The following is a 12,851-nucleotide window of genomic DNA, read 5'->3' on the forward strand; positions in this document are numbered from 1 at the left end:
CAACCTGCATCATAAAAGAGTTAAAAGTGACCAATTGGATGATATTCATCAAAATTAATAGGGTGCTCTCATCGGTCAAAGCTCTTTCCGTGTCATAGAACATGAAATTAATCCAGTCATATTCTAACTGAATAGAACATTGAATCTAATCAATCTTTGATTGAGATTTGAAGGACCATACATTGTTATACTGGAAAAGAGGAGGTTGCAGGTTAACTATCAGTTGTCCTGCAAACTACAATGAAGATTGAAGAATGATCATAACTCATAATATAATATGAACTCTCTCTTTTTCTCTCTCCGTTTGACGTTTGAATCTGACCAATGGTCGTCACCATCGATTTGACTGCAAATTTGATAGTTTGTCTTCTTCTTTAGACGGCGCTTGGTTTGGAATGGTGATCACCATGGTTCTAACGGTGGTGTTGTATTTGAAATGGAGATCCGGGTTATGTGGGGGCAATTCGGTGCTGTATAGGGATAGTGATGAGGGAGGAGAAGAAAAGAGAGAGATAAATAATGGGTTTGGATTGGTGAAATCAGTGTTGCGTCCCTCCTCTTCGGACAATGGAGTTCTTTGCAAACATGTGTAAAGTATGATAATGTAGGGACTGGTCTGTTGCTGCTCAAAAACCATGAATATTGATATGTTCCTTCTTCACAATTATGGCCTGAATGAGGAATGTCAACACATTCTTCTATTGATCACCTTGAAGTTGAATAACTTGGCCTAGCTTTGGGTCCTGGACAATAGTACCATTGTAGCAAAATTCCTTCTTTAGATCCTTGAGTATTTTGAAGTAACTAAATTCCTTCTTTAAACCTTGCACAGTTAGGATTTTCCGACCATTTCTCTGTTGTATATGCCCATGCACATACTCCTTCTCCCAAATGCCCATGCACGTGCTTCTATGTTGTAGCAAAATGCCCCAACACCCAAGTCCTCAGCATTGGCCTCTGTAAAGGGATGAAACACTATAGGAATCTGAATGTCGAGTTTAGACATGAACCTTGGATGTTGAAAGTGGAGGACTACAAATGGAGTTTCGAAGGTATGGCCAGTTACAAAAGAAAGAGATCGATAAGAGAGGAAAAGGGGATGACATGTTGATAGGGCTAAAATAGGTATTTAGAAAAAATGATTAATCGATTTAACGTTTTTCATCTTGGTCATTGATGGAAGGGAAGTTTTTGTCGAATTCATTAAAAATATAGGGGAAGTTTTTACTAAAATAAAACTATAAGGGGGGTTTTATGATTGTCAAAAACTTCAGGTAGGGGTGGCCACGAGTCGAGCTCTTCATGAGCTACTCGAGCTTGGCTCGGTTTCAATCGAGCTCGAATATATATATATATATTATAATATAATTATAGAAAATAATATATAATAGAAATATTATAATTCTTAATTTTTTAAATATCAAATAAAAATATTTTTTATATATATTTATTTTTATAAAACATTTTTTCTCAAATCGAGCTCGAGCTTACGAGTTTTTGACTCAAGACGAGCTTGAGCTAAAGGTTCTAGCTTGAACCGAGCTCGAGTCTTGTACTTCCTAGGCGAGCCGAGCTCGAGCCTTGTACTATTCGGCTTGGCTCGGCTCGAATCCACCCCTAACTTCAGGGGAGGTTTTCGTATTTTACCCTTGTTTAATTCTCTCCTAAAGTTTTTGATCGTTGCGGAAATTTCCTCTGAAATTTGGTAATTGCAATCACCTCTCTTGAACTTCCTAACATGGTTGTAAGTAGATACTCTCTATTAGAATCCTCTAACAAGAGGCATGAAAATGTCCAAAATACACATGAAATTAATTTTGATCAAAATGTTTATTTTCCAAAATTTCTCCTTTTTATCTCTTTTTTGAAATTGATTTATTTTTCAAATTTTTCCTTCATATCAATTGCTCAAAGGTAAAATTCAGACTTTAAACTCTTTTTTTGTGTTGTTTATAAAGTTTGCATTATTTTTTTATTCTATAAAAATCAGCCTTTATAGTAATTGCATGGGTATTTTAGACATTCTTATACCTCTTATTAGAGGAATCTAACAAAGGAGGTACACTTGCAACCCTAACAAAAAGTTCAGGGGAGGTGATTATAATTGCCAAACTTTAGTGAGGTTTCAGCAACGATTTATTTATCCTAAATAATGGGATGTAGAGATGGTTATGGCCTGAATAATACTTAAAACAGTAAATGCCTGATAGTATAATACTTAATATAATTATAGACGTCTTTAAATAAACGAAGTAAATGGATCCGTGGCGCAATGGTAGCGCGTCTGACTCCAGATCAGAAGGTTGCGTGTTCGATTCACGTCGGGTTCAAACCCCGCATAATCTTGTTTCCTTTTACACTTTCTTTTAACATTTAATCTCTATCGTCAAAAGTGGTGGAAGGCTGGAAGCAGAGCAATAATCTGAATTTAGATCTTACCTTACTTGTGACGATTCCGGCTATCCACTACTCACTATAATCCAGAGTTTTGTAGATAATCGAGAGTATTAGGCCATCCAATGCAAATATGATAATAAAGCTCCAAGTTGGGCCACGTTGGCCAGAACCCAATTAAATCTGGTTGATGTTGGGATTAGGGTTGAGATTTATGAATCCGATTTTACTTTGGGTTGAGTTAGGGTTAATCTTTTGGGCAATTTGACCTAAGTGGAATTGATTCTATAATACATGTCATATATATAATATATCATATACTGATTTGTTTTGATACATGATAGTTGTATAGTCCCCATCACATAATATCATGCATTTCTTTTAAGATAATCACTTCACTTAATCTTAGTCGGAAAGATTAAAACCTTAATAACATATTTTATGTTTATCTAAGTATTTTATTCTTCATCTCCTCTCAGTTGTTTGTCACCCATAAAAGATCTATCATAATTGATGAGGGGTGATTTGGCCCAACCTAGTAAATAGTGGACACGTGGATGCGACATGATGATTGGACATCGAGTCAGCACTTCCTGCCACCTCAGTAGGACATGTCATCTTGGGTGCCTCGGTCGCCTCGGCTAGGGTTGAGGTCTGAGCAGCTTGTGATGCCCCGAACTACCGAGGTGACACGTAGTCAACATCTAGAAACTAGCCAGTTGTCTCTGAGCTTTGCGAGATCACGCCGCATGTCTTTAGGTCTTATCCTCATCCCACCTGGATCGAACGGACTCGATAAGCCTTATTAGCTAGCACGATATCCATTTCTCAGGGTAGAACGGATTCCTAACAGCACAGGCTAGGGATCTCGGAGGTGTTTCGTGAGACCCACGGTAGATCACCTATATAAGGGCGTCTACCACAGTTGTACAAGGTATGTGCGATTTACTGCTTACAAGCTATTACTCTCAAAAGCTTACAGCTCGCATACATCAGCTACTAACTTAAGAATCGGAGCGACCACGCTAGGTAAGCCGCCCCGGGTCCTCTGATCCTTGTTTTCTTGCAATTCGACCAGCCAGTTAGGTCTCCTACGTTTGAGCTGCCCTCCACCTAAGAGCATCCAGATCGCGCACCATCAATTGGCGTCGTTTGTGGGAAATGTGACAAAAAAGTCAAGTTTTTACCTCAATCACTCAGCGTTTTATCAATGGCATCCTCAAGTAGCACCGGGAAAAGCATCAAGATGACCATTACTAGGGGGCAAGAGCAGACTGCATTTAACCCAGAATTCAACACATAGCCCCTCAACGCTCCACTGCGTCATGTGAGCGCCCCCATCCCGGTCGCAGAGCCATCTGTGGTTCCTCCTAGGGTCAGTGCACAACAATTCCATGAGCTTGTAAAGAGCGTTCGGGCCATGCAGCTTTAAATGCAGCAAATCCACCAGTTCCAACAGTACCAGTAGTACTAGTAGTACTACTTCTACCAGTAGTAGTTTCCACCACTCCAGTCGAACCAGAACCAAAATCAGAACTAGTAGAATGGGTGCTGATCTCCTCCCTAGGGTATAGGGCCTTCTCGGGTCCCGACTCCACCTCGTGGCCGGACTCCTCCTTAGGACCTAGCGGTAGGTCAGTGTACACCACCACCTCCCCAGGTGATGGATCACAGGAATCAACCTCAGAACAATCGTCAAAGCAAGACCGATCAGCAGCAACAATCGTAACGCGAACACCGCAAAGTTTAGGTTAGTAACCAACAACTCGGGGCAAGAGGTGAGGACCCAATTCGGGACCCCTTTGTCTGCAACAGCTAGCGCCCCCTCAATGTGAATGTCAATAACAAGGACCCGCCTCCTCCTCGGGGCAGTGTCCGTGATAGAGGAAGCACTCGGGCCAAAATGCCAACCAATACTAAAGTCAATAGTACTAATCAAGAAGTAGCGAAGAAGCGATGTTGTCGTAGAGCACGCCGCACCTCAACAAAGAATACCACTACTCTAACAATCACAACAGATAGACAACGAGAAGAAGTGAGCTCAGTAGCTACACAGCTGGCTCCTGTATTGTTTTGCCAACCTTCCCCCTTAGCACAGGAGATCCTTTCGGCTTTAAGGCCAAAAGGTTTCAAGACCCCAACCTTGGTGATATATAAGGGGAAGACAGACCCCAATGATCATGTCGATAGCTTCCAACCCTTGATGCTGCTAGCAGGAGCCGATGAAGCTAGCTTGTGCATGGCATTTTCAACAACCCTAAAAGAAGAAGCAAGATTGTGGTTCCAGACTCTACCTCGAAGATCAGTCAAGAGTTGGAAGCAGTTTGTCGACCTCTACACAGTGCACTTCGCCACCAGCAAGAAGTGCTTGAAGTCAGTGACGAGCCTCCTCAACATAGCCCAGGGAGAAAAGAAGTCGCTACGGGACTACATCAAGCGGTTCAACTCAAAGAGGTCGCAGATACTGAACCTTGACCCTGTCATACAACTTGCCACAGCCAAAAGAAGAGTACACCAACATGATTTGCATTGGCACCTTGAGTTGAACCCTTCGAGCACTATGGAGGTGTTCCTTGAGGAGGCCGATAAGTTCATAAAGGCAGAAGAGGCTCTGGGGGCATGACTGGAGTAGCACCAGGCTGGGAAAAGGAAGAGAACGGAGGAAGAATCAAGCAACAACAAGCACCAATGGCAAAAGAGTGCCGAAGGGAAACAGATTGAAGAGCAAAAGTCAGTCACCACCTCGGGGTTCTAGGTCAGGTCAGCGATCTAGAACCCCTCCTATTGAGAGGACTAGCTACACAACCCTAAATGCCAAAAGGGGCGAGATCTTAATGTCCATTAAAGACATTGGCTACGTCAAGTGGCCACCCAGGATGTGAGGAGACCCTGCCACTAGGAATCCGAACCAGTACTATCACTTCCACCGGGACATCGGGCACAACATAGAGAGTTTCCGCAACCTGAAGGATGAGATTGAAGAGCTCATCCGTCACGAGTACCTAAAGAAGTTTATTAAGTACGACGATAGGGAAGCGAACCACTGACCTGCGGAGTCGCGGAGAGACACGCCAGAGTCTATTAGGTGGAATGACCGCGAGCAGCAACCACCTTGGGTACCACCAGTGGAAAGACAGATTGATCCGTGGGGTGATCAACATGATCACTGGCGGTCTATCGTAGCGGATTGCAACACAACAACAGGCAAGGCGGTAGTCCGGGAGTTGGAACGCAAAGATGAGAACTTGCCAAAATGACCTCGGGTGGAGGAGGTGATCTATTTCCCCGAGGATGATGCACGCGGGATCCAATATCCGCATGACAACTCCCTCGTAGTCAACTTGGTAATCAATGACTTTGAGGTAAAGCAGATACTGGTGGACTCAGGCAATTCGACAAACATCCTATTTTTGGAGGCCTTCGACAAATTGAAGCTGGAACAAAAAGATTTGCAACCGGCAGATACACCCTTGGTTGGGTTTAGTGGCGATGTGCTAAAGCCACTCAATAGGATAATGGTCCTCATTGCAGTAGGGACCTGGCCCAACACAGTAAAGTTCAAGCACACATTTCTGGTGGTTGCAACACTGTCCCCCTAAACGCCATATTAGGTCGGCCCATTTTGCATGCTCTACGTGCGGTGGTGTCAACCTACTGCTTGTCGATGAAATTCCCGATGAGTTACGGAGTGGGAGTAGTACGAGGTGATCAGTTAGAGTCACACAAGTGCTATGTGGCCGCACTAAAGGGCAAGGCAAAGTTGGTGGACGACGTCGAATTGGAACCACCCCTCGAGCATACCAAGGAGTGAGCTGCACCTATGGAGGAGATAGTCCAGGTCCCGATCTCTGACACCGAGCCCATGAAGATGCTCTAGATCGATGCAAGCCTAAAGGAACCGTTTCTGTCACAACTAGTAAGATTTTGCTTGGTCGGCTACAGAGATGCCCAACATAGATCCTAGCATTATATCCCTTTGTTAGGCCAGTTAGACAAAGAAAAGGGAACCTCACCTCGAAGTGGTGAAGGGTAGTTAATGAAGAGGTCGGGAAGCTCCTCGTAGCAGACTTCGTTAGAGAGGTCCAGTATCCGAGCTGGGTAGCTAATCCTGTGCTTGTGAAGAAAGCCAATGGAAAATGGCGCATATGCATCGACTACACCAACCTCAACAGAGCCTGCCCGAAGGATTGCTTCCCCCTTCCCAGAATAGACCGCCTGGTTGCGACCTCAGGGCACGAGTTGTTGAGCTTCATGGACGCCTACTCCGGCTATAACAAGATTAGGATGGACTTAGCTGACCAGGACAAGACTACTTTTGTAATCGAACTAGGGTTGTATTGTTATAAAGTGATGCCCTTTGGACTAAGAGATGCCGGAACGACCTTCCAGTGCCTTGTAAATAAAATTTTTGAACCTCTTATTGGAAATAAAATCGAGTGTTATGTTGATGACATGGTCGTGAAGACCCAATTTTCTAGTTCTTTACTTGATGATTTAAATATTGTTTTTCAAATTTTAAGAAAATTCAAAATGAAGCTCAACCCGAACAAGTGCGCCTTCGAAGTCACATCGGGTAAATTTCTGGGCTATATAGTGAACCGGCATGGCATTGAGGCCAACCCAAAAAAATAAGGGTCATCCTAGATATGAGACCACCCGGAACATAAAAGAAGTACAAAGGCTAACTAGCCGGATAGCCGTCCTAAACCAGTTTATTTCTAAATCGGCTGGTTAGTGCCTACCCTTCTTCAAAGCATTCAAAAAGAACAAGGACTTTGAATGGACCGTAGAGTGTTAGCTCGCGTTCGACGAGTTGAAGAAATACCTAAGTACACCACTACTTTTAACCCGACCTGAACCAAGAGACAAGCTCAGACTATACCTCTCCATGAGTGATGAGGTGGTCAGCTCTGTACTAATCCGAGAAGTAGACCAAGTCCAAAGACCTACCTACTATATCAGTAAAGTTTTGTAGGCAGCTAAAACGAAGTCCTTTGACATTGAAAAGTTAGCCTATGCCCTGGTGATCGCAGCTCAAAAACTACGCCCCTACTTCCAAGGTCACACAATCGTTGTCCTCACTGACAAACCATTGAGAAACGTCCTATAGAAGCCCGAGGTCTTAGGCAGACTAACGAAGTGGGCCATTGAGCTGAGCGAGTACAACATTCTGTTCGAACTATGCTCAGCCATTAAAGCTCAAGTGCTAGCAGATTTTGTCATGAAATGCACATTCAGCATGACGTCCCCTAAAGTGATTGAGCCAACTGGCATGTTGGAGGCATCAACTAGCGTGACACCGGTCTGGTTAGGGAAAACCCGACCTGGAAGGAGGAGCCCTGGATCCTCCATGTTAACGACTTGTCTAACCAGCAAGGAAGCAGAGCCGGACTCATACTGTATGGGCTGAGCGAAGTGAAGATGGAGTATGCTCTCCAGTTCGGATTTGAAGCATCAAACAATGAAGCGGAGTACAAGGCGTTGATAGCTAGGTTGACATTGGCAAAGGAGGTCGGTGCAAAAAATGTCGTGGTGTGTAGTGATTCCCATTTGGTCATAAATCAGGTGAACGGTGAGTACGAGGCTCGGGAACTTGCCATGTTGGCATACTTATCCAAGGTGAGGGAACTCCTGCCTGGCTTCCACTCCTAGTTCATCTAACAAATACCGAGATCAAATAACACCGAGGCCGATGTGCTCTCGAGGTTGGCGAGTACAAGCGACAACACGATGTGGACAATATACATAGAAGACCTACCCCAACCCACCATATTGAGGAGGGCAGAAGAGATCGTTCCCATGTTGCTAGAAAAACTGAGTTGGATTGACCCACTCGTCAACTATCTGCTCCACGGGACCCTACCAGCAGAGCGTAATGCAACTCAGAGGGTAGAGCGCCAGTCAGCCTAGTACGTTCTCATCAATGGGTGATTATATAGGAGATCTTTCACGCTCCCCTACTTGCGTTGCTTATGACCTATGGAAGCAGACCGGGTGCTACACGAGATCTATGAAGGTCTTTGTGGAGGACACCTGGGGGGTAGGGCACTTGCCCAAAAGGCATTAAGGAAAGGTTACTATTGGCCTACGATGAAAGTGGATGCACTCGAGCTTGTTAGTAAATGTGACAACTGCCAGAGGCATGCCAACATCCTTTTGCCTAGTGGGGCATATATATCCTCGGTCCATTCCCATCGGCAACCGGGCAGGGGAGATTCTTGGTCGTGGAAATCAACTACTTCACAAAGTGGGTGGAAGCCAAGCCACTAGTGACAATCACAGCCCAAAACAAGCTGAATTTCTTTTAGAAGAACATAGTATGTGAAGAGATGAGAGATCCATCCAATGGACGCCCAAAGATTGCGGAATAAGGGGCGAATTTCAAAAATTTTATCTCTCCCTTCAACTAGGAATCGTATTCCCAATTTAGAAAATCATATTTTCAAGGATCAATCTTGAACCATAAACTGAACCAGATCTGAACCAAAAGGAGTGGGAGAGGATTATACCTGATACGGAGAAATACTATCTCCCAATGGAGGTGTTCACGCCCAAGGAAGGATCCAAAATCTGCTCCCACTGAAGATGGCGTAGTGAAGGATGGAGCAGAATCAGCAATGTTCTTCAAAAGAACTTGACCCTTCGCAAGAATCAACTGGACGGCTTGTGAGTACAGCTCCAATCAATCTTTTCCCAAAAGATTGAAATCAAAATCCAACCTTGATTGCTCCCAAGGATCGAACTGAAGGAATGGCAATGGCAGGAAGGTGGCGGCAGAAGAGAATTCGCAGTATGCAAGAAATCTCTTAATCTCTCTTTCTTAAAGAGAAGAATGCTATTGATGTTATTGTGTTTTTTTAGGCTGCCGCCCCCTTTCCCCTTTTATAATCTTAAAGGGATCAGCTCCTAATCAGATTAGGAGTTGCTAATCCAAATCATATTTGGGTTAGAAGTCCCTTAGTGATAAGGGATAATCCTTATCTTATCTGCAGATCAGATCAGCTGTCTCCTAATCTAATTAGGAGGTTTCCAATCCTTTTAGCTGACCCACTTCAGAATTCGCCCCCTTTAGATGACTGATCAAATCAGCCCAGTTCGAAATGGGCTTAAGGCCTATTTAAGGTTATGTACTCAAAAACCTTCCAAATTGCTGCCCAGTTGGGCTTCCTTGTATGGCGTGGGACCCAAGCATTGATCAACACATCAGCCACATGGGTTCAGCCCAGCCTTTGTTACAAGGCCTGGCCGAATGCACTGCTGAAGACAGTGTACCCCCTGAAACCCATCAAATGAGCTCTATGGGCCCAACACTTACACTAAGTGGTCCCTGGGCCAAGCCACCTTGTAACACCCAGGGACTGTGGGCAGATGCAAGATTAGCCCATCAGGCATTATCCTCAATGGTCTTACACTTAACCTCTCAGCCCATAATGATCATACACTGCCCGACAAGAGAGGACCTCTCCCTCGGCTGCAAGGAACAGTGTTGCACTCTCCACTCATATGGATCCCGGGAATTAAAACCTTCTTGCAAACATTTTAGAAACCATATATATACTTTTATATCTTATATAAAATATATTTTGCAAAACAAATCTCAACGGTTGAAATAGGCTGCCGGCAGTCTTGGTTTCCATCAGTGAGAGTGCATCCCCGATCATTACCTTTGTCCGACAAAGGGGCTGATCCTGTCACTATGATCACCCACTCAGATGAATTCTCGGACTGTCCTAACATACCCAGGTTTTGACCCCCGCTAAGGATCTCACTGATTGGTACATCAAAGACAGCCCAATCCGACACCTAGTGTAGTATCATAATCGAGTCTAGGGGTCGGGTGTAACTTTCCAGTTTTGCCCATCAATCTCCAAGGTCCAGGGCAATACTGGAAATCTGGTCCAGTTCAAAGATTCAATTAATCCTACACTGTATGTGCCTAGGGTCTCACCCTGGCAGCTGAGACAGGTCACCCCAACCGTCTTGGTGGCACCACAGTGTCAGCCTTGTCAGGATAGGTCTCCCCAGACCGACCCACTGGCTGTGAACATTCTAAACTAACACGAGTCTCATTAAGTGTCCAGTTTAAGGGTATTACACAGAAACATACCAAGGGAACATGAATCAAATATGTATCTTTATTCATTTACAATAGACTCATAAAGTACATCATTCTGATTGAAGCTAAGGGCATACAAAACTGTCTAACAGCTCCCACTTGCACTCAGGTCCAATCAAGTACTAGCCGGAGTCCCAGACTTTCCATGTGTTTCATAAACACTTTCTGTGTCAGTGGCTTATTCAATGGGTCTGCCACATTCTCCGCTGCTGCTACCTCTCAACATCAACCTCCTCTTGTCACACAATAGTGGAATGGGTGATGTGCAGAATTCCAAATTCAGGAATGAACACTTTCATTCATAAGGCAGCCTCATTTACGGCAATGTGTTCGGCTTGGGTTGTGGACTGTTAATTTGCTACTTAGGACCCCTGTTCGCTGACATTCAGGAAACAACACACGATCCTATCGTGAAAACATATCCAGATGTAGACTTTCTATCATCTGGGTCTGACTGGAAATCGGCATCTGTAAACCCCTGGATCTGTAGTGAGCTACCGTCGAACACCAGACAAAACTCTTTTGTCCTTCGAAGGTACTTAAGTATGTTTTTCACAGCAGTCCAATGCTCCTGCCCTGGGTTGGCCTGAAATCTGCTTACTACACTCACTGCCTGAGCAATGTCAGGACGAGTGCACAGCATGGCATACATGATGCTCCCTACGGCAGAGGCATAGGGAACGTCTTTCATGCCATCAATCTCCTCAGAAGTCTTGGGAGACATCTTCTTGGAGAGAGTGACTCCGTGTCTGAAAGGAACATTTCCTTTCTTGGAGTTTTCCATGCTGTATCTTTTGACTATTTTGTCAATGTAAGCAGATTGGGATAATCCTATTATCCGCTTCGATCTATCTCTATAGAGTCGAAGACCCAGTATATAGGAGGCTTCTCCAAGATCTTTCATGGAGAATTGCTGCGAAAGCCATACTTTCACCATAGTTAACATTCCTACATCATTCCCAATGAGTAGAATGTCATCTACATACAGAACCAAGAAGGTAACCTTATCCCCACTGTACTTCCTGTAGACACAGGGTTCATCCGGATTCTGCTCGAAGTCAAACGATTTGACAGCAGAGTTAAAACGGATGTTCCAACTTCTAGAAGCTTGCTTAAGCCCATATATGGATCTGTTAAGTTTACATACCATGTTTTCCTGACCTGCAACAATGAAGCCTTGTGGCTGCTGCATATAGATATCTTCAGTAAGATCTCCATTCAGGAATGCAGTTTTGACATCCATCTGTAATCTCATAATCATGGTATGCCGCTACAGCTAGCAGGATCCTAATGGATTTAAGCATGGCCACAGGCGAAAAGGTTTCCTCATAATCGATGCCCTCTTTCTGAATGTACCCTTTTGCCACCAGACGAGCCTTGAAGGTCTCAACTTTACCATTGGGGCCCTTCTTCCTCTTGTAAATCCATTTCCAACCGATTGCCTTTACCCCGGAGGGCGGATTTACTAGAGTCTAGACTCCATTGGTCTCCATTGAGTCCATCTCTGCCCTCATGGCCTCCACCCACTTCTGGGAATCTATGTCCAACATAGCTTCCGCGTAAGTCACGGGATCCTCCTCACTAGTCAAGGTTTCCACCAGGTAACTATCCTGGTCATAACCATAACGGACTGGTGGCCTGGATACCCGAGTGGATCTTCTAAGTTGGTCACTACCTGGAATTTGTGGGACATCTCCCACTGCTCCTGAGCTCTCCTCATCAAGAACAACGTCCTAACGATGGGTGTCCAGGATATAGTCGGTTTTCAAGAATTGTGCATTTCGACTGCAGAACACTTTCTGCTCACTTGGGTCATAGAAAAGGTAACCTACAGAGCCTTTTGGGTAGCCTACAAATAGGCAACGGCTGGTCTTAGATTCCAACTTGTCTGCACTCGTTCTTTTAACGTGTGCTGGACAACCCCAAATCTTCAAGTGTCTGACACTTGGTTTCTTTCCGGTCCAAAGTTCATATGGAGTATTCGGAACCGATTTGGTTGGAACCCGATTCAGCACGTAAATCGCAGTCTCTAATGCGTAACCCCAAAAGGATGTGGGTAACTCTGAGTGTATGAGAAGCGACCGGACCATATCTAATAAGGTCCTATTCCTCCTCTCTGAAACACCGTTAAGTTGTGGTGTAGCAGGAGGAGCTAATTGTGATACTATCCCATTGTCCTTTAAGTAGTCCCTGAATTCGTCAGAGAGATATTCGCCACCTCGATCGGATCGAAGGGCTTTAATTTCTCTCCCTAACTGTTTCTCGACCTCTTGTCTAAACTCTTTGAACTTTTCAAAGGATTCAGACTTGTGTCTCATTAGTTACACGTAACCATATCGTG

At 44.4% G+C, this 12,851-nt stretch overlaps 1 protein-coding gene, 1 non-coding gene and 1 pseudogene across 2 annotated transcripts; 2 read left to right on the forward strand and 1 right to left on the reverse strand.

The window, feature by feature from the left end:
- Positions 1 to 626: 626 nt before the first annotated feature.
- Positions 627 to 1,006, reverse strand: LOC104601940 (protein translation factor SUI1 homolog; annotated as a pseudogene).
- A 1,252-nt stretch (positions 1,007 to 2,258) lies between these two features.
- Positions 2,259 to 2,330, forward strand: TRNAW-CCA (transfer RNA tryptophan (anticodon CCA)). Its single transcript has one exon. It is a non-coding gene; the product is annotated as a tRNA-Trp (tRNA).
- A 1,967-nt stretch (positions 2,331 to 4,297) lies between these two features.
- Positions 4,298 to 5,017, forward strand: LOC148791087 (uncharacterized). Its single transcript, XM_088890390.1, has one exon. It carries the CDS (start codon positions 4,298 to 4,300, stop codon positions 5,015 to 5,017), a length of 720 nt encoding a protein of 239 aa, XP_088746516.1.
- The last annotated feature ends 7,834 nt before the right edge of the window (positions 5,018 to 12,851 follow it).

This window comes from Nelumbo nucifera, chromosome 6, assembly GCF_055504915.1.
Source record: "Nelumbo nucifera cultivar China Antique chromosome 6, China Antique-T2T, whole genome shotgun sequence".
In the NCBI taxonomy this organism is placed as follows: domain Eukaryota; kingdom Viridiplantae; phylum Streptophyta; class Magnoliopsida; order Proteales; family Nelumbonaceae; genus Nelumbo; species Nelumbo nucifera.

Excerpts from the sequence above, each read along its gene's own strand:
- LOC148791087 (XM_088890390.1), top strand. The coding sequence starts at position 4,298 with ATGCCAACCAATACTAAAGTCAATAGTACTAATCAAGAAGTAGCGAAG.